General features: G+C 44.1%; 1 protein-coding gene across 3 annotated transcripts; it reads left to right on the forward strand.

Annotated features, from left to right (window-relative positions):
• Positions 1 to 630: 630 nt before the first annotated feature.
• On the forward strand, positions 631 to 20,672 carry LOC117357685 (60S ribosomal protein L30). Of its 3 annotated transcripts, none has more exons than XM_033938626.1 (5): positions 631 to 683; positions 1,534 to 1,584; positions 4,408 to 4,553; positions 10,333 to 10,463; positions 19,870 to 20,672. In XM_033938626.1, exons 2-5 carry the CDS (start codon positions 1,564 to 1,566, stop codon positions 19,917 to 19,919), a joined length of 348 nt encoding a protein of 115 aa, XP_033794517.1. In that variant the 5' UTR covers positions 631 to 683; positions 1,534 to 1,563; the 3' UTR covers positions 19,920 to 20,672. The 3 variants fall into 3 exon arrangements, with proteins under 3 accessions (XP_033794517.1, XP_033794516.1, XP_033794514.1); XM_033938625.1 differs by lacking the exon at positions 631 to 683 and adding an exon at positions 785 to 883; XM_033938623.1 differs by lacking the exon at positions 631 to 683 and adding an exon at positions 1,066 to 1,292.
• Positions 20,673 to 21,456: the final 784 nt, after the last annotated feature.

Genomic DNA, 21,456 nt, shown 5'->3' on the forward strand with positions numbered 1-21,456 from the left:
AGAAAATAATATTAAAAATTGAACTAAGGCCAGTACTGGGCAGACTTGCACAGTCTGAGTCTGTATATGGCCATTTGGTGGAGAATGGGCTGGGGAGGGCTTCAATGGTTGGGAGGGTGTAGATGGGCTGGAGTAGGTTTTAACAGAGATTTCGGCAGTACGAACCCAAGCACAGTACCGGGTAGAGTTTTGGATTCTTGCACAGAAATAGCTAAGAAGAAAAAAATTAAATTGAATCAGGTTGGGCAGACTGGATGGACCATTCGGGTCTTTATCTGCCGTCATCTACTATGTTCTCTGTCCTCCACCCCCATGTGCCAACATGTCTTCCTCTCTGTTCCCACTCTTTCCTCTTAACCACAACATCCACCATTTCTCCCTTTCCCCATGTGCACCATCTCTTTCTCCTCTAGCTCCAGGCACCCATGTCTATCCACTGCCCCTCTCTTCCCTCCCCCACTGCCAGCATCTCTCTTTCCCTCCCTTCCCAGCCCCTGCAGCGGCTCTGCTTCCCTCCCACTTCCCAATTAAGCTGCCGCCACCGCAACGTCTTTTTTTTTTTTCTGTCTCCAACAGCTGCACCTCTTACGCGTTACCGGCGGCTGACCCGGAAGGCGTTTCGCGGCAGAGGAAGTCTTCCGGGTCAGCCGCCGGCAGCGTCCCAGAGGAATCCGAGCAGCCAGGTAGGTGGCCTCGCATCCCCTCGAGTCCGGAGGGGTTTTGTCCCGCCGGATCCCTGACCGCCCCGTTCCCGTGCAGCTCTTTAGGGCTTCCCCTCTGCCGGACTGCTTCCTTCTGACGTAACTTCCTGTTTCGCGAAGGCGCGTCAGGAAAGACGCCGGCAGAGCGCGGGCATCATCCCTCCTGCCGTTTTCATTGGCGGGTATGGGGGGGGGGGGATCAGGGGCAGGAGGGAGTGGGTACAGGGGGCTTGTCAAGGGGAGTGATCGTCTCTCCCGCCAGTTTTTTTTTTTTTTTTAGTTGAGGGAGTGGGACTGGGAGAGGGGGTGGGGGGTGACACGATTTTTTGCGATACATACAACATCTGTCCCCATTAAAAAAAAAGCTGCTGTTCAGGGCTTCCCCTGCCGGCTCAGCGCAAGTTTCAGTCGCTCTCTCCAACGACTGATCTGATGGAACTCCGTGGACCTCATTTGCTTGCAGAGTTTTTAGAGCATCAGTCGCTATTTTGAAATCGCACAATTTGCCGCCGCTGCTGCGATCCACAGGATATGATTGGCGATTTTCGTGCATCTGGGCCTCATTTTATGTTCTACGTTAATACCCTTCAAGTATATATATATAATACCATTCCTTCCCGTGGACATCTCAGTGTTATCTAATTGCTGGGCTTGCATGGGGAGATATATATGCCAAAAATACATCAACACTCGCAAGAGTCGCCTTTTTTGCCATTGCATTGTGGGAATTTCTTCCTTTCTCTGTCCATGGCCATGTTAGAGTGCTGTACGGGTGAGTGGTGCTCCTGAGGTAACAGCGTTTAACTGTTTCTTTCTGTGTCTTTGCACCTAGCTTGACACTTCTGGAGGCTGTAGAGGAATCATGGTGGCTGCAAAGAAGACAGTGAGTATGGTGGGGTTGGGTTGGGTTGGGCTGGGCCTACTGCTTTATCGCATGTAGTTGAGGAATTGCCTTTTCATTTTGGGCAAGTCACAAGAATGGGGTGACTTGTGTATACACCTAAAGGGGAAATGAGCAAACATAAGCTTATATAATAAATCCCTTATGTCACAATCAATACTTGTATTAATAATACTTTCAGTATGAAGATGAATTATTAGTTGTCTGGTATATGCTCAGAGCCTACCTTGGCATTTAGTTTCACTTTCCGTCTCGCCGACCAATCATTGCATATAACTCAAAATTTGAATAATTCATATAATCACATGATTCAAAGATAACATAAAAACTTATCTTGAAAGTTGGTACTTATAGGGTCCTGACACGGGCTGTGTTTAATGCTCTGCCTCTGGGAACCCACCTGAGGCAGTATTCCACCTGATGTGGAGCTGTAATTACTAAATCTGAATTCTTTATAGACCCTACTTATGGAACTGTTTAAAGTCCTGTTATACATCTCTGTAGCTGGGGAAACTTCTCACTGAGGGGAGAGCATACAGTACCAAACGTTGCTTTTCAGGTTATATTTATTGACTTGGATAAAGACTCAAGTTTATAATTCTTCGTGGCACAATTATAATATATGACTAGATACTTCTTTGCTTGTAATATTGTTTGCTTAAAAAGTTTCTGAGATGTAAGTGGAGATAATCTTCATCCTAGCCTGGCAAAAATAAAAATCCCCCAGGAAGTCTGGAGGTAAACTAAAACCAACTATCCGGGGATTCTTATTATTTCAGCAATGAATATAGTATGTATAGAGGTGTGTTTTTGTGCTTGGTTTCATAGGGAAGGTCATTTTATACTGTCTGATACTTTTAGTATAGGATTTTTATTTATTTAATTCTTTTCTATCCCATTCTCCCCAAAGAGCTCAGAATGGGGTTACAGGTTAACATACATAATATACAGTTAGCAGATTACAATTTGCCGTAGTTACAGTACAAGTTATTTTGATATAAGTTTTTATCCTAACTTGACACATACTAAGAACATAAGAAGTTGCCCCCGCTGAGTCAGACCAGAGGTCCATCTTGCTCAGCAGTCCGCTCCCGCGGCAGCCCATCAGGCCTAGTGCCTGAACAGTGATCCCTGATTAATTTTATAACTTACCTCTAATCCCATCCCTATAATCTTCCTCTACTCTTATCTGTACCCCTCAATCCCTTTGTCTTCCAAGTACCTATCCAGAGCTTCTTTGAACCCCTGTAGCATGCTCCTGTTTATCACATCCTCCGGTAGCGCGTTCCATGTATCCACCACCCTCTGTGTAAAAAAGAAGTTCCTAGCGTTTGTTCTAAACTTCTCCCCTTTCAATTTCTCTGAGTGCCCCCTTGTACTTGTTGATCAATAAACAGACGTCCAAAAAACATCCTAAATCGGCACTTGGATGTCCTAATTGCCAGGATGTCCAAGTGCCGATAAACAAAACCGTTTTTCTGTACGTCTAGTGAAGTGTTCCAATCTCTGTACGTCCAGAGCATGGTGGAGGCATGTTATGGTGGGCTTTGTGCAGTCTCAAAGGCAGGTTAGACATGAGTCCATGTCTAACCTGCCTTTGAGACCGCATAAAGCCCACCATAACACGCCTCCACCATGCTCTGGACGTACAGAGATTGGAACACCTCTTGCAGCGATATAATCAAACATTTTGCAAGACATCCTTAATGGAACTTGTACGTTTGGAACTAGACCTGTTTTAGATGGGTCTAAGTGCCATAAAGGTGCCCAAACTGACCAGATGACTACTGCATGCATCAAGGTAAGACACCCTCACATGCCCTCAGTGCTCACTGATCACCTTCCACCACACAAATATGAGAACCAAAAGGTACATACCTGTCTCTAAAACAGCAGCATCTGGTATAGGAAAGCCTAGCAGAGCTGCACACAAGTGTCTTTAGCCTCAGAAGTGGGCTAGTGGACCATAGAGAGGAGGACCCAGGCTCATAAGCCACTCTAACCACTACGTTTATGGTAGAACATGTGAGCCCACCAAAACCTTACTATTGGGGTGGTACACAGGAGGGTATAGTAGATTTTTGGGTGGCTCACCCTAGATTATAAGGGGGTTATGGTGAGATATACAGCTGGCAGCCTTTATGTGAAGTTCACAGTAGTGCCCTCTAAGGTGTCTCATTGCTCTATTGGGATATCTATGTAGCCAGTCCATTACTATGCTGGCCTTACCCACATCCAAATGGTCAGGATTAGTAGGATGTTTTCAACATGGATGTTTTTCTGATCGATAATGTGGTATAAAGTTAGACGTTCTAGAGGCCTAGCTGTCCCGGTGGCAAAGACGTCCAAGTAGATGATTTATTTTTTTTTTTTTAAATTATGTTTGGACATCTAGCGTTTGCCATTTGAAAATGGCCATTTATGTACCTCCAACTTTGGACATTCAGCTGGAAACGTCTAATTTGGATTTAGACTTTTTTTGAAATTGCCCCTCTAAAGATTTAATACCACCGTACCAATATACAGGTTACAATTTGCCATAGTTACAATGCAAGATTTATCAATACAAGTTTATATCCTAACGCAACACATACCGAGGATCTAGTACCAATATACATTTCTTTGTAATCCATTGGTTGTAGCGGGGGAGTTAAGCGAAGAGGTCTGTTTTTATTGCTTTCCTAAAGTTAAGGAGACCTTCAAGGGATCTGATCTGTGGGAGCAGTTGATTCCAGTGGCTTGGTATGAAGTAGGAGTAGGAGCGTCATCAAGTTTAATCTGTAATGTTGTCCTAATGTTTTCCAGAAAAAGTCGCTAGAGTCTATTAATTCTAGGCTCCAGCTGGTTATGAAAAGTGGAAAATATGTGCTGGGCTACAAACAGACTTTGAAAATGATCCGACAGGGCAAAGCCAAGTTGGTCATCCTTGCTAACAACTGTGCAGCACTAAGGTAAGACGAGGGCACAGGATGACTTGGGGGAATTATAATATGAGAGTTCTTAGACACAGAGAAACAAGGTGGCAGATAAAGGCCAAATGGCTCATCCAGTCTGCCCATCCTCCAGTAACCATTATCTCTTCCTCTCTCTAAGAGATCCCACATGCTTATCCCACACTCTCTTGAATTCAGACAGTCTCCATCTCCACCACCTCTTCCAGGAGACTGTTCCCACACATCTACCACCCTTTCTGTAAAAAAGTATTTCCTTAGATTACTCCTGAGCCTGTCGCCTCTTAACTTCATCCTATGCCCTCTCATTTCAGAGTTTCCTTTCAAATGAAAGAGTCTCGACTCATGCGTAGGTATTTAAATGTCTCTATCATATCTCCCTTCTGCCTTTCCTCCAAAGTATACAGATTGGTAAGCACTCTAACAATGAGATAATGTGTGTGACATGAGTGTCCGGCCTTATTGTAATTCAAAGGGTTGTAGCAAAAGCACTGTCATGCTAACTGTTTTCCACAAATATTTATTTATTTATTTCAATTTTTTATCCTGTCCTCCCAGTAGCTCAGAACGGCCTACAAGCAAACATTCACAGTGGAGTATATTTGGACAATACAGCAATTATACAGCAATTTAAGTACAGGTTAAGAATGGACTATGCAGTAATTTAAGTAGAGGTTCAGAATGGAGAAGGGAGGGTAGAAGGAAGGGGAAGTTTAAGGGTAGATTGCAGTTGTAATTTTAGTTGAAGAGGAGGGTCTTTATCGCTTTCCGGAAGGTCATCAATGAGTTCTGTAATCTGATTGGTTCCAGAGTTTGTCAATTTTTTCAAAATACTGGATAAGTGCATATGATAAAAAATTAGGAGTAAGATTGGAAATGTAGAGACATTGATAGGAATTTTAAACATGGGAGGTTAGGATAAAAAAAATATAAAAAAAGAAGAAAAAATCTAAAAAAATAAAAATAAAAAATAACTATGTTATTAAGACTATACGTGTCCTAGCACTAGTTCCTTTGGGCCAATGATTGGAGCAAGGAGCAAAGATACTACGCTGATTTCACCAGTTTGTGATTTCACAACTACGGGTAGGCTCCAGTTCTGAGGCCTGTGTAATGAGATGCACTTCTCTGGTTAAGTGGTGTGTGTTACATTGTTTATATTTTTACTACTACCACTTGGGATATCTGGTTTAGATTATATTGATGAGTTTCCTCAGAAAAATCAAAGCAGATCTGCCTCTGTATATTTTCTGATGTCTTGCTTCTACCTCAAAAGTACCTTCGCAGATTTATGCAGACCCCCCTCCCAAAAACATATCGGTATGCCACAAACTTTTTAAAGCCGCGGCACACTAAACACGGGCACAGTTAGGAAGTGTTGTGGGCCCAGGCATTAGCATACTTGTGCGCCGCGGGCCCCGACAAGCAGCAGGCAGCTGTCCACCGACCTCCAAAATTTAAAGGTACCGCCGGGGGGATGGAATTGAAAGGTGCTGGGGATATGTAAAAGTGATGATTGATTGATTGAGGAGCTGGGATGGAATTTAAAGGTGTCGGGCATATATTAGTATACAATTCGGTTCAGAATGTTTTTTTTCTTGTTTTCCTTCTCTAAATCTGGGGTGTGTCTTATGGAGCAAAAAATACGGTATTCTGCTCCAGGTTAGCTACAAAAATAAGCAGATAACCGTGGGCCTTGTCAGTATATATGTGTACTCTTACCTGGTCATAGGTTGAGCAATAAACAGCATTTTATTTTTTTTTAAATTGCTTTTATTATTACCTTCATTAGATGTAGTGGTTGCTTAGACATTGTGTCTTGGTTTAGGTATTAGGATAGTACAGTGATAGTACATGCCCCTCCCACTATTGGGGGTCTTTTTTTTTGGGGGGGGTGAAGGAGTCTGTAATATGAGTATTGTATGCTTATGATGGTGGTGGCAGTGAAGAGGAAGAGCAGAGACTAAGTGAAATCTGTGGGACCACAGAGACAAACGCAACAAGGGATGGAGGTGTGGTAGACCCTGATCGATTTTCAGAGGATTGTTTTCATGAAGAGCTAGCAAAACTAAAGGTGGACAAAGTGATGGGATTGGATGGTGTAAATTTGAGGGAACTTAGGGAAGCTCTGGCGGCTCCACTGGCTTCTCTAGAGTTGGGAGTGGTACTGAAGGGCTGGAGAAGGGCAGATGTGGTCCCTCTCCTCAAAAGTTGGAAGTAAGAAAAAAGTAGGGAACTACAGGTTGATAAGACTGACTTTTGTAATAAGTAAATTAATGGAAATGCTTTTAAAGCAGAGAATAATGAAGTTTCTGGAAACTAGTGAATTACATGAGCCAAAGCAATATATATTCACTAGAGGCAGGTCTTGTCAGACAAATCAGAACAATTTCTTTCACTTGGTGACCAGAGAATTGTATAGAGGGAGAGTGCTAGATATGGTGTGTTTAGATTTTAGCAAAGCCTTTGACAGTGTTTCACTCAAGAGTCTAATAAATAAACTGAGTGCCTTTTGCATGGGCCCCAAAACGACAGACAGCTTCAGGAACTGTTTGAGTGGAAGGTGGTCAGTGGAGATCGCTGTGAGGAAAGGGATGTTACCAGTTGATGCCTCAAGGTTTGGTTCTTGGGCCAGTTCTTTTTAATATTTTTGTAAATGATATTGCTGAAGGGCTATTGCAGGGCTGCCCAAGTCCAGTCCTCGAGATGTACTGGCAGGCCAGGTTTTCAGGATATCCGCAATGAATATACATGAGAGAGATTTGCATACCAAGAAGGCAATGCAGGCAAATCTATCTCATGCATGTTCATTGTGGCTATTCTGAAAACCTGGCCTGCCAGTAGATCTCGAGGACCGGACTTGGGCAGCCCTGGGCTATTGGGTAAGATTTGCCTCTTTGCGGATAATACCAAACTTTCCAATAGAGTAGATACCATGATGGTGTGAATAACATGAGGAAGGACCTAGTGAAGCTTGGAAGAACGGTCTGAAATTTAGCAGCTGAGATTTAATGCCAAGAAATGCAAGGTCATGCATTTGGGCTACAAAAACCCGAGGGAACAGTACATTTTAGGGCAGGGTTAGGGAACTCCGGTCCTCGAGAGCCGTATTCCAGTCAGGTTTTCAGGATTTCCCCAATGAATATGCATTGAAAGCAGTGCATGCAAATAGATTTCATGCATATTCATTGGGGAAATCCTGAGAACCCAACTGGAATACGGCTCTCGAGGACCGGAGTTCCCTACCCCTGGTTTAGGGGATGTAGATCATTTTGGTGCACGAAAGAGGGGCGGGACTTGGGTGCGATAGTATGTGATGATCTTAAGGTGGCCAAACAGGTTGAAAAGGCAATGGCAAAAGCTAGATGGATGCTAGAGTTCATAAGGACAGGGGCGGGAAACTGCACGGGGACACCAGGAAATTCTTTTTCGCCGAAAGGGTGGTTGATCGCTGGAATAGTCTTCCACTTCAGGTGATTGAGGCCAGCAGCGTGCCTGATTTTAAGGCCAAATGGGATCGACACGTGGGATCTATTCACAGAGAAAGGTAGGGGAGGGTCATTGGGGTGGGCAGACTAGATGGGCCGTGGCCCTTATCTGCCATCTATTTCTATGTTTCTATGTATGGCCAGTAGAAAAAGGAGGGAGGTATTTATTTATTTATTTTAAAAATTTATATACCATTTAAAACTAAGGGCTCCTTTTAGGAAGCTGCATTAGCGTTTTTAGCGCGCGCTAATCCCGCGCTTTGCGGCTAGAACTAACGCCAGCTCAATGCTGGCATTAGCGTCTAGTGCGCGGGGCAATTTAGCGCGTGCTATTCCACGCGTTAATGCCCTAACGCGGCTTAGTAAAAGGAGCCCTAAGCGGGTTACAAAATTTACATACACAGTATTTAAAATGAACACATAATAAAAACAAATGCATAGTTTAAAAGCATATAATAAAATAAAGATAAAACCAATCTTCAAGGAGATACCATAATGCGGATAAAAAGATCCTGGATAGTTCATCAAATTTGTCAAGAGTACCTAAAAAAAGGTGCGTCTTTAATAATTTTCTAAAGCTCCCCTTTTCACAGCAATTGCGTATCTGACCCACCAAGGATGTCCCTGTATAAGACTCTTGTGGGACCTCTTTTAGAATATTGTGTACAATTCTGGAGAATGCATCTTCAAAAAGATATAAATAGGATGGATTCAGTCCAGCAGAAGGTTACTAAAATGGTCGGTGGTATTAGTGATAAGGCATATGGGGACAGCCTTAAAGATCTCAGTCTGTATACTGTGGAGGAAAGGCGGGAGAGCGGAGATATGAGAGAGACGTAGCATGAGGCGGGTCTCTTTCATATGAAAGGAAGTTCTGGAATGACGTGAAGTGGTGAGAGGCTCGGAAGTATTCTAAGGAGATACTTTTTATAGAAAGGGTGGTAGATGCGTGGAATAGTCTCCCGGTAGAGGTGGTAGAGACAAAGACTGTGTCTGAATTCAGGAAAGCATGAGTCAGGCTTGTGGGATCTCTTAGGGAGAAGAGGAGATAGTGGATGCTGCGGATGGGCCTTTATCTGCCATCGTTTCTGTGTTTCTATAATTGGGCTGATTGGGTGGGCTAAATAGTTCCCCCTCTTCCAAAACTTTCTCAGCTTTTGTTGCCCCATGAAGCAAGGCAGGAAGAATACTGGGTGCCCATAGCTGCTGCTTGTGAAAAAGGTACTGCTACTAGTGTCCCAGGACCGCCTCCGATGGCACCACACGTAGCAAGAGTTATAGTACAGCTGACCAGTGAAAAGGCACAGCTTAGTGAGGAAGCAGACTGGAGAGAGAGAAAAGAGAAGTATATTACAAAAAGACTAACAAAATTAAGCAAAACACCTTAAAGCAGTGGTCTCAAACTCACCAGGTACTACTTTGAGGCCCTCGGTATGTTTATCATAATCACAAAAGTAAAATAAAACGGTTTCTTGATCATATGTCTCTTTAGCTATAAATGACAATATTATTATTAAGACTTAGCCAAAAGGAAAGATTTGTAAATTATAAAGAGTTTTACCTCATGCAAAATTGTCATTTCTTTAATAAGACATTAACTATTTTTTCTGAGGCCCTCCAAGTACCGACAAATCCAAAATGGGGCCCTGCAAAGGGTTTGAGGCCACTGCCTTAAAGCCTTTCTCTCCGCTGAAGAGGGAAAAGGGCTTCTGTGGACTGAAAAAGCTGTAGTTGCTGCCTCAGTTTTCCAAATTGTTCAGTCTTGCTAATGAGTACATGTAGTTTTCATCATTAAAGGGGTAATTTATCAAGGTGTAGTAAAATGTGGACTTTTATTTACCAAGGGAGTCGTCAACCTGACTCCCATATAAAAGGAATAACAGTGCTTCTGAGCTAGCTCACAAGCAGCCAGTCCGTATACTGTGTAGCAGCAGAACAGGAGATTCCCATTGCCTTTTTTTTTTCTTTTCATATTTTACGCTTACTGTTCACCGTTATATGGTTCTTGATAAATGAGGCATTGAGCCTCTTGGATTCCTGAGGAAGGAGTGGTTTTCGAAACATGGACCGTGTCGGGTCCTGTCTTCTCACGAATGAGAACCACCATTTGGACAACAACATTTTATTGACTCCAGTAAAGTTCCTGTGTTCTGTACATCATTTCTGCAGTCCTTTTTGTTTCACAAGCGATGTTATTCCATCTCTCGGTTGTGTTTATTTGCTGTGCTCTACCTAGTATTGTGTAGGTGGATTATAAAGACTTTAAAATGTCTAGCATTTTTTCTCTTTAGAAAATCGGAGATTGAATATTATGCCATGCTGGCAAAGACTGGTGTACATCATTACAGTGGTAACAACATTGAATTGGGAACAGCATGTGGAAAATACTACAGAGTATGCACATTGGCCATCATTGATCCAGGTAAATGCAGAAACGATTAGCCATTTTCTTGCTGAAAGCAGTGCAGAAGACCTGAAGTGGAAAAGGGAAGTAGAAGAATCTGCTAAAGCAAAATAAAGAGATGTACAAATCAGGATTAGTTAGCTCTTGAGAGATTTGCTTGTGCTACAAGCACGTGTGGTCCACCAAGACTTTGTCGAAAGTACCCAGGAAAAGAGTAAGATTGGGGAGACTGAGTGTGAAATGCAGAAAGTGAATTGGGGCCATAAGGAAAGGAGTAGGGAGCGAGATCGCCTGAATGATTGATTGGCAGTTTGTGGGCGGAGCTACAGCCATCCAGAAAGCACCATTCAGAGGCAGCAGGGGGGCAGCAGAAGTTGACCTAGATCAGTTGTCTCAAACTCCAACCCTTTGCAGGGCCACATTTTGGATTTGTAGGTACTTGGAGGGCCTCAGATAAAAAATAGTTAATGTCTTATTAAAGAAACGTCAATTTTGCATGAGAGAAAACTCTTCATACTTTATAAATCTTTCCTTTGGCTAAGTCTTAATAATAATATTGTAATATATAAGAGACATATGATCAAGAAACTGTTTTATTTTACTTTTGTGATTATGATAAACATACCGAGGGCCTCAAAATAGTACCTGGCAGGCCGCATGTGGCCCCAGGGCTGCGAGTTGAGACCACTGACCTAGATGAAGAGGAGAGCATATATTTTTCAGGGCAATCTAGTTAGGAGGGAATAGAGCAGACGAACAGATGAGCTTACATGTACTAACCTGAAGCAGGAGGAAAGAGCATGGTACCCAGTACAGAGGCAGAATTTCCAAAGGGGCGCTGCCCTGAAGGGACTTTACTTAAGAAGGAAGCAGGGCTTGTGAGATCACCTGAATGATTGATTGGCAATTAGTGGGCAGAGCTACAGCCAACCACAAAGCAACATTCAGAGGCAACAGGGGGCAGGGCTACAGGCAGCAAGATAGGTGGGGACAGCAGAGGTTGACCTGAATGATTGATTGTCAGTTAGTGGGTTAGCTCTCCTGACTCCCCCATGCCCCCATCTTCCTCCTCCCCAATGCAGCAGTTGGGTCTTCAGGCAGTAGCAGCTAGGTGAGCCTGCTGCCATTGGTCTTTTTCGGGGGCCATCTCTCTGCAGCAATTTCCTGTTCCCGTGTAGGCAGGACATTGTAGAGGGGTGGCTTTTGGGGCAGGCTGACTTCAGCGGGCTCACTTTGTTGCAGCTCCTGGCTGCCTGGGGATTCGATTGTAGCAGTAGGGAGGGAGGTGGCTGGGGAGTCGGGAGAGCCAGGGGTGTAAGCCGGATCTAGCTAGGTACTTGGGACCTGGGTTGGCCACTGTTGGAAATAGGATACTGGGCTTGATGGACCTTCGGTCTGTCCCAGTATGGCAATTCTTGTATTCTTTGGATCCTCTCATCCATCCCCCAGTTTTTCATCTTTCTAATGCCTCCTTGACCTTCCTCTTATCTCTTCCTGGTGGCTCTCTGGTGGGTATAATGTGACTGTCTCTCCTTTCGTGTGGGCCATTGCAGTGTGAGCTGCTCCTCCCGTTCAGTCAATGCAGCGACTTGATACTAGCTCTCATATATATGAGTTTGGCAGAAACAAAGATGTGTTTGGGGGGAAGGGCTGGAAACAGCTTAATAGTGGGAATATTGGTGACCCCGGTGCTATTCTCTATAGCTTCCCAAGCAATCACTTGTGGAGGACAGCAGATTCATCTCTCCATCCCCCATCTCTCTTGCAGTCCACATCTAGGCCCTCCCCTGCTGTCTCTTACTAGCTACTGTATCTCCTCCCAAGCAAGCACTCAGGTGACCTTGCTATCTATTTAATCTGAACCCTCGAGGGGCGGTGTGAGCCTCTGGAGGGCGCCTCCCTATTCTCACTACCTCTCTTCTTCTATATCTCTATTTCCTTTTTCTGTTCCTCTTCTTATGGCTCCAATTCACTTTCTGCTTCTCATACTCACTCTCTCCAATCTTACACCTTTTCCCTCTCCTCTCCACACCACAATCCTCTTCTTCTTTTCCTATCCCCCTCACCAGCCATCTTGTCATCTACCTTATTCACTGCACTCAAGCTCAAGCATTCTCTCTATTCCATTCATCCATCTCCTTTCTCTTTGAGTCCCATCTGTCTCTGTCATTGTCATTATTCCCCTCCTTCTTCTGCTCACTCCCAGGGATGTCAATCCAAACCTTGGCCCTCAACGCCAGCTGCTTCCCCACGTATGTAACCACCCTAACCTTATACCTAGTCCTCTCCTTCAATCCTCCTCTCTCCCTTTCTCATGTGCCCTATGGAATGCTCATTCTGCCTCCAGCAAACTGTCCTACATTCATGATCTCTTTATCTTCCAGTCCCTCCATCTGCTTGCTTTAACTGAAACATGGATTTGCCCTGTGGACTCCTCTGCAGCTGCTGCCCTCTCCCATGGTGGCTACCAATTCTCCCATACACCTTGTCCTACTGGTCAAGGTGTTGGGCTTTTTCTTTCTCCTTCTTGCAGATTCCAACCTTTTTTCTCTCCTCAATCCCACAGCCTTTCCTCATTTGAAGTCCATTCCGTCCGCCTATTTACTCCTCTACTCTGTGGATAGCGGTCATTTATCATACCCCCCCCCCCCCCAAGTCCCATTCCACCTTTCTCACTGAATTTGACTCCTGGCTGTCGGACTTCCTTGATTCATCTTCTCCTTCCCTCATTCTTGGGGATTTTAACTTTCACCGTGATGATCCTACTGACACTTATGCTTCTAAGTTTCTTGCTTTAACCTCCTCATTTGACCTGCAGCTATGCTTCACTACCCCCACTCATTGGAAGGGCCACTGCCTTGATCTTGTCTTTTTCTCCAACTGTTCTCTCTCTCTAACTTCTTCACCTCACAGCTCCCCATCTCTGATCATCTGATAACCTTCACAATTACTCCCCCTCCACCTCAGCCGCGCCCAGTCTCCTCCAATAGGTTTCGAAATCTTCAAGCCTTTGATCTTCCACTTTCTCAATCACTGTTTCACCTCTCCTTGCCTCCACTATGTTATCCAAGTCTGTCCACAAGGCTGTCTCTTCGTACAACTCTATTCTCTCCTCTGCTCTGGACACCCTTTCTCCCCCTGTTCCTCACTCTGTCAGGCATACCAAACCTCAATCTTGGCTCACTTCCAGTATCCATTACTTGCATTCCTGTACCCGCTGTGCCAAGCGTCTTTGGCTCAAATCTCGCGCACATGCTGACTCTCTTCACTTTAAGTTTATGCTGACCTCCTTTAATTCTGTGCCTACACGGGGTCAAGCAAGACTACTACATCCAACTGACTAACTCCCTTTCTTCCAACCCCCATTGTCTCTTTGCCACACTGAACTCCCTCCTTAAAGCGTTTCTACCTCCGACCCCCTCCTTCTCTCTCTCCCCAGACTATGTCTGATTACTTCCATAACAAGGTCTGCAAGATCGCCCTTGAATTCACTACAAAATCACATCCGCCTCCCCTGCCCACCATCCACTCACCTGAACTTCAAACTCCCACCACCCCTTCATCCTTCACTCAAACAACTCATGAAGTTGCCTGGTCCCAGAGGAAGACTTCTGTCTTGAGCCAAGCCTACTACATGCCCCTCAGACCCTATTCTCTCCCCTCTACTTGACCCCATCTCACATACTGTTATATCTCCCATCTACCATATTCTTAACCTATCTGTTTCTGCTGCCTTCAAACATTCAGTGGTTAAGCCACTTCTCAAAAAACCCTCGCTAGACCCCTCCTTCCTGTCCAGCTATCGCCCTGTCTCCCTTCTTCTGTTCCTCCAAGCTTCTTGAGCATGCTGTTCTCCGTCACTGCCTGGACTTCCTTTCAACTCGACAGATTCTTGATGCTCTACAATCTGGCTCTTGCCCCCAGCACTCCACAAAGACTGCACTCACCAAGGTCTGCAGTGACTTGTTCATGGCCAGATCTAGGAGCCTTTACTCGATCCTTATCTTTCTTGACCTATCTGCTGCCTTTAATACTGTTAATCACAGCTTTCTCCTTGATAAGCTGTCCTCGCTTGGATTCCATGAATCTGCTCTCTCCTAGTATGTGTTGGGTGGGTCCTCTTCTGCTGTTACCCTGCTAGCAGTTGGCGTACCCCAGAGTTCTGTCTTAGGACCTTTTCTCTTTTCTCTCTACATCTCTTCCCTTAGTGCTCTGATCTCCTCCCATGGCTTCTAGTATCACCTATATACTGATGATTCTCAGATCTACCTCTCTACACCAGAAATTTCACCCAACGTCCAAGAAAAAGTCTCTGCCTGTTTGGATAACATTGCTGTCTGGATGTCATGTCGTCATCTGAAACTAAATATGTCCAAGACTGAGCTGCTTCTCTTTCCTCCTAAACCCTCTGCTCCTCCTCCTTTGTTCTCCATCTTGGTAAATAATACTGTTATTGTTACGGTCTCCTCTGCTTGCAACCTTGGAGTCGTCTTCGATCCCGACCTCTCATTTTCTACGAACATCCAACAAACTGCTAAGGCCTGTCACTTCTATCTCTAAAACATCACCAAAATTCACCTCTTCCTCTCTGAGCACACTACCCAGACCCTTATCCACGTGCACGACTCATCTTCTACCAATCTCGCTATACTCATGTCACCCCTCTCCCTAAATCACTTCACTGGCTCCCTATCTGCCTTCGCATAGAGTTCAAGCTCCTATTGCTGACCTAGAAGTGTATTTATTTTGCTGCCCCTCAATATCTCTCCTCTCTCCTTCTACACCTCCCAGAGAACTCCATTCCTCAGATAAGCCGCTCTTAGCTGTACCCTTCTCCTCCACTACCAATTCCAGACTTCGTTCCTTTCATCTAGCTGCCCCCTATGCCTGGAATAAACTACCTGAGTTTGCCTACAAAAACCCCTTCCCTTGTTTAAAAGCAGACTAAAAACCCACCTTTTTGATATAGCCTTCAATCCATAACCCTCTCCCCACTGCCCACCAACCTAGCCAGCAGATTAACCATTCCCCTTAACTGTATTCATGAAATCCTCTTTTTCTGTCTTGTCTGTTTAGATTGTAAGCTCTTTTGAGCTTAATAATAATAATAATAATTAATAATAATAATAGTAGTAGTAGTAGCCTTGTATATCATAAGAGAAACAAATGCATTAAGGAAAATACCCAGATCATTTTCATTTTCTATACGCTATGGGGCTCATAATCGAAATGGAAATACATGTAATATCCCGTCTAAATCGGCACTTGGACGATTAATAAGACAAGTCCTCCGCTTTGGCCAAGCTTAAAATTTCAAAGGCTTGCTGGAATCTCAAAAGCTTAAAAATAAGTGGTCTTGGCTTTGCTTGATTTGCAGACCGTTGAGATGGAATTCTATGAGCTCTTTCAATTTCCAAGGGGAATTTTGAGCTCAACTGTAACACTTTTAAAAAGATTTGGGGGCCATTGATTACATATTCTAATGACTAGACACTTTAAACACCTTTTTATTATATAGGAATATGATTAGTGTGGGATTTGGGATGTATGATATATGTTTTAATTGGTTGATTCCTAATGGAAGGGATGGGGAGGGAGAATAATATATAAGAATATCAAGTGATTTGTAAGAATTCTCTGATTAAATATTGTACACTTGTTGTAAGATTTCAAAATGAATAAAGATTTTTTTTTTTTTTTTTTTTTTTTAAAGACAAGTCCTCCAAGTGCCAATAACTGAAACGGGTTTTAGACGTACAGTCAAACCTCGGTTTGCGAGTGTTTTGCAAGACGAGCAAAACACTCAGCAAACTTTTGACTCGCAAACCGAGTGTTGACTCGATTTGCGAGCACCCCCCCCCCCCCCGATAACCGGCATCGCTTCCCCCCCGCTCGCAAAGGCCCCTTCGCTCCAACCGGCACCCCCCCCACCACGCAAACCGGCACCCCCGCCAGTACAACTTAAATTTACCCACCTCCCCGTCTAGCACCAGCACCAGCACTGGCACGTAGGCACAGCTTGTGTGCCTAGAAGATCTTCCGGCTTCAGTTCCATAGACAAAGCGCGCCTTTGTCCCGGTGCGCTTTTGACCTGACACCTCCGGCTTCTGCCTGCCTTGAGCATGCATCTGCGCATACTCAAGGACTTCTATTCTCCCTCTCGCGCAGATGCATGCCCAAGGCAGGCAGAAGCCGGAGGTGTCAGGTCAAAAGCGCGCCGGGACAAAGGCGCGCTTTGTCTATGGAACTGAAGCCGGAAGATCTTCTAGGCACACGAGCTGTGCCTGCGTGCCGGTGCCGGTGCTGGTGCTAGATGGGGAGGTGGGTAAATTTAAGTTGTACTGCCGGTTCTCACGGTGGGGGGGTGCCGGTTGGAGCGAGGGGGCCTTTGCGAGCAGGGGGGAGTGATGCCGGTTATCGGGGGTGGGGGGTGGGAACGTATCAAAGCGAGTTTCCATTATTTCCTATGGGGAAACTCGCTTTGATAAACGAGCATTTTGGATTACGAGCATGCTCCTGGAACGGATTATGCTCGTAATCCAAGGTACCACTGCATTTTAAAACAGCTTAGGCCTCTTCAGTGCTGCTGTATGCCCAGAGCTGAAAGGGGCATTTTAGGAGGAGTGGTGAGGGTGGGATATTGGCGGGATGTGGGCTGAGCTACACTTAGTCATATTGCAAGTATAACCAAAAGTTTAATGAGATTGCCTAGATGGAACTTATACGTTGTGACTCAGGCGATGTAAAAACAGGTCTAAGTGCCCAGAAGGTATCCAAAGTGACCAGATAACCACTTCAAACACAAAGTACAGACCCCCACACACTCCCCCAGTCATCACTGACCCCCCCACAACACCATAAAAATCAGAATACACACTTTACATAACTGCCTCCAGAACATCGGCATCTGGCATAGGAAAGCCTAGTAGAGCTGCACAGAGGTGGCTTAAGTAGTCTTGGGGGTGGAGTAGTGAACCATAGAGAGGAGGACCAGGCCCAAAAGCCATTCTAACCACTGCATTTATGGTGGAACATGTGCACCCCCAAACCATACTGTACTGCCATATAGGTGCCACTTGCAGCCGTGAGGACTATTGGGGTGGTAGACAGGTGGGTCTAGTAGGTTTTGGGGAGGGGGCTCATCATGACCTATAAGGGAGTTGTGGTGAGATGTTTGTGGCACTTTTTGTGAATTTCACAGCAGTGCCCTGTAAGGTGCCCCACTTCTCTGTTGCCATGTCTGGGTGTCCAGTCCATCACTTTTCTGGCTCCTCCCACGTCCAAAAGGTCTTGTTCTAGGCGTTTTTGACTTGGATGATTTTTTGGATGAGAATGGGGTATAAAGATAGACGACTTAGCCGTCCGGATGATCAAACGGCTGGATGTGTAATTAGACGATTCTCAAAAAAAGAAATATTTTGGATGTATTTTTCAAGAATGGACTTTAGGCACTGCCGACTTTGGGCGACTAACGACTTAGGCCCAAAACAGACTTAGATGTATCTTTTGATTATGCCCCTCATTGTGTCTAAACTAAACCTTAAGTTTATATACCGCATCCTCTCCATAATTTTAGAGCTTGGCACGGTTTACAAGAGCTTAATATAAAGAAGGAACAGCATAATGGGGTTGGAGGTGGAGTATAGGGGGGGAAGAGAGCATTACATTTTTGTGAATAGCCTAGTTTTCAGGTGCTTTTGGAATAGTTGGAAGGAGCCCAGATTCCATAGTGGGGCAGAAAGGTTATTCCAAAGCCCTGTGATTCTGAAGAAGAGAGATTTTCCTGCATAGAGGATACCTTTTAGCGAGGGGAAAGATAGTTTAAGTTTTTGGGTGGACCTGGTGGTATCGGGACTCAAGGAGTTCCAAGATAGTGGAATTAGGGGAGAGAGGATGCCGTGTAGGATCTTAAAAGCCAGGCAGGCGCATTTAAAATGAACCCTGGAAATTACTGGAAGCCAGTGAAGTTTGGACAGAAGTGGGGAGATATGATTAAATTTGCTTTTTGCGAAGATCGGCTTGGCTTCAGTGTTCTGAATTCGCTGAAGTCTTTGTGTCCTCAGGACCAGAACTTTTCCTCCTGGTTCTGATGCTGTGTAAGTGTTAGTTACATATATGCACAATAGAAACATAACCGGCGATGCTGGATTGTGGTAAATACTTTTACTGTCTCATGATATGTGTCCTTTTAGTACAGACCTGATATAGCTATATTGGAGGACTGTAACAAATGTGCTTAATGAGGTTGACTTTGGGGAACAAAACAGTTTGTAGCCCATCCAGTCTGCCCAACAAGGCGGCCAGAATCATGCAGTGTTCTGTACTGGTGACACTCACGATTGAATACTGGTATTACAAATGGAAATATGTCATCATGCCAACTAGATATAGGCAGTTTTATTTATTTTTGTATTTATTTACCACTTGTAGCCTAAGGCAGGGGTCCCTCCTTGAGGGCCGAATCCAGTCGGGTTTTCAGGATTTCCCCAATGAATATGCATGAGATCTGTGTGCATGCACTGCTTTCAATGCATATTCATTGGGGAAATCCTGAAACCCCGACTGGATTTGGCCCTCAAGGAGGGACTTTGGAGGCCCCTGGCCTAAGGTTTAGCATTTTTCCCAATCTGCCCCGGTGGGTTCATACTCTATCTAATGTGCCTGGGGCAGTGGGGGATTAAGTGACTTTCCCAGGGTCGTAAGGCCTGCCTCAGGAGTCTGATTCTCAGTGCAGAACTCTGTATCGCAGTTGTCTTCTTATAATTGAAATGTTCAAGCCATTTGTCAGAATAAGCAAATAGCTGATCGTAATCACGCATAAGAGCCTGAGGCAGGCCTTACGGCTGAAACATGTACGTGTCAAGTCTTGATTGTGAATAAAGATATTGAGCACCACAGGTCGCCTTTCTGTTTTCTTTTGTCCTACCGTGACGAGGTAGAATCACCTGTTTGGGTGTATGATGTAAATAAAACATATAAGTTTATTATCACATACATGTTACCCTGTATTTAAAAATATGAAAATGTGATGATTTGAAGGTTACCCACATATAAATACTCGTCTTCCTTTGCCATTTTCAGAACACAGAAGTCTTCCCAACACTGGTCTTCCTTACCAACTACTGGTGATGGTGTCAAAGCCCACTCTACACACTTTTTTTTTTGTTATAAAAGACTAATGACTAATCGTGATGAGGTTTTTGCTGATGCCCACATCCTTACTAGCTAAAATACAAATAGAGAAAAAAAATAAGAATTCGCTATGATACGTTTTAAAGAGGTTGATTGTTGGCACTTTAAAAATCTAAGCTATGCTTTGGAGCTGGACAGGGAATATCATTTTGTAGAGGCTGCTTGCTGTTGGAGGGAATCTGCAATTGCTTATTACCAGGTTTTAACTTCCCTATTTTGCTTTCCTTTACAGGTGATTCTGACATCATTAGAAGCATGCCAGAGCAGACCAGTGAAAAATGAAACCGCTTTACTACTTGGGACCTGGGTTGGCCACTTTTGGAGACAGGATACTGGGCTTGATGGACCTTCGATCTGTCCCAGTATGGCAATGCTTATGTACTAAATGAATGCTGAATAGTGAACACTCTCTTAAGAAGATACCATTTAAATGAGGAAAAGATCTCAAGATTATTTTTGCTATGCATAGTTTCAAGCCGACACATTAAGGCGTAAATTATATTGCAATTCACAGTGGGAATACAGTACTCCCCTGAAATTCACGGGGGTTTCGTTCCGGGAACCCCTGCGAATGCTGAAAAAACGCGAATACTGTTTTTAACGGGGGGAGACAGGAGAGGGCAGCCGGAGCGCCAGCGAGTGAAGGAAATCACTCGCGGTATGCTCCAACGGCCTCTTCCTGCACTAAAGTCGGGCCTCACCAATCAGGAGCAGGATAGAAGGGTAGAAGGGTATAGATAGAGTATTATTATACAGGTCCTGGACCTGTTGGGCCGCCGCATGAGTGGACTGCTGGGTATGATGGAACTCTGGTCTGACCCAGCAGAGGCACTGCTTATGTTCACATCAAGGCTTCATCAGGGGAGTGCTGCAAATGAGGTCTTTTCCCTGTTTAAATAGTATTTTCTTAAATGTTCACTATTTAGCATTCGTCGACATGACACTTTGAACCTTAATTTTCCTCCTCTATTGTTTTTGTAAATTCTTATGTACTAAAAATATTTGTTATAAATAAAACTGGTTCTAGAAAACAAAGATATTTGTGTTGCACTTGAAGAGTTGAGAGGAAATCCAACCCCGTGATTTCATATTAGTGAGACACTTCAATGATTGTTTGTTTATTTCTCACCCGCCCTTATCCAGGGCGAGTTACATATTAACATACAAAATAAAAAATGTACATTTATTGTACAAAACACTTCAAAGACACACTATAACAAATTACATACACTTTCCCCTCCGTATTCGCGGTGGATGTGGGCTGCCAATATTGAAAAACCTCAAATAACTTTTATATATGTTATTTGTGGTTTTAAGCATACGCCATCATTTTTACTATTGAAACCGCGAATAACTTTTTAACAGTTATTTGCGGTTTTTGAATTAAGCTGCCACTATTAAGCTTACTACTATTGAAATAAGCAGCGATTTCAGGGCAGCCAACCAACCAGCGATTTCATGCATGCTGGGAAGAAGCCTTTCTCAGTGCACATTGGGAAACATGGAAGCAGTGAATTTGTGGGAGAAAGCAAGGAAGCAGCGATTTTCAGAGTTACATTACAGTAATTACATTACATTAGTGATTTCTATTCCGCCAATGCCTTGCGGTTCAAGGCGGATTACATAAAAGTTATCAAGAATTACATAAAAGTTTACAGGAATAGCATAAGAGATGTCATAATAGTTACTTAAGAAGTACCAAAGAGTTGTCGAGATCTTAAGGTGATAAATGTTGGGTAATTAGAAGCATTTTAGAATTTGTTGGATAGTTAGAAGCATATTAGAGTATATTAAGGGTATAGAGAGGGTAGGTGGGGTT

The sequence above is a fragment of the Geotrypetes seraphini genome, chromosome 3 (assembly GCF_902459505.1).
Source record: "Geotrypetes seraphini chromosome 3, aGeoSer1.1, whole genome shotgun sequence".
In the NCBI taxonomy this organism is placed as follows: Eukaryota; Metazoa; Chordata; class Amphibia; order Gymnophiona; family Dermophiidae; genus Geotrypetes; species Geotrypetes seraphini.

Excerpts from the sequence above, each read along its gene's own strand:
- LOC117357685 (XM_033938623.1), top strand. The coding sequence starts at position 1,233 with ATGATTGGCGATTTTCGTGCATCTGGGCCTCATTTTATGTTCTACGTT. Across the intron at positions 4,554-10,332 it reads AACAACTGTGCAGCACTAAG|AAAATCGGAGATTGAATATT; the intron begins GTAAGACGAGGG and ends TTTTCTCTTTAG. Across the intron at positions 10,464-19,869 it reads ATTGGCCATCATTGATCCAG|GTGATTCTGACATCATTAGA; the intron begins GTAAATGCAGAA and ends TTTCCTTTACAG.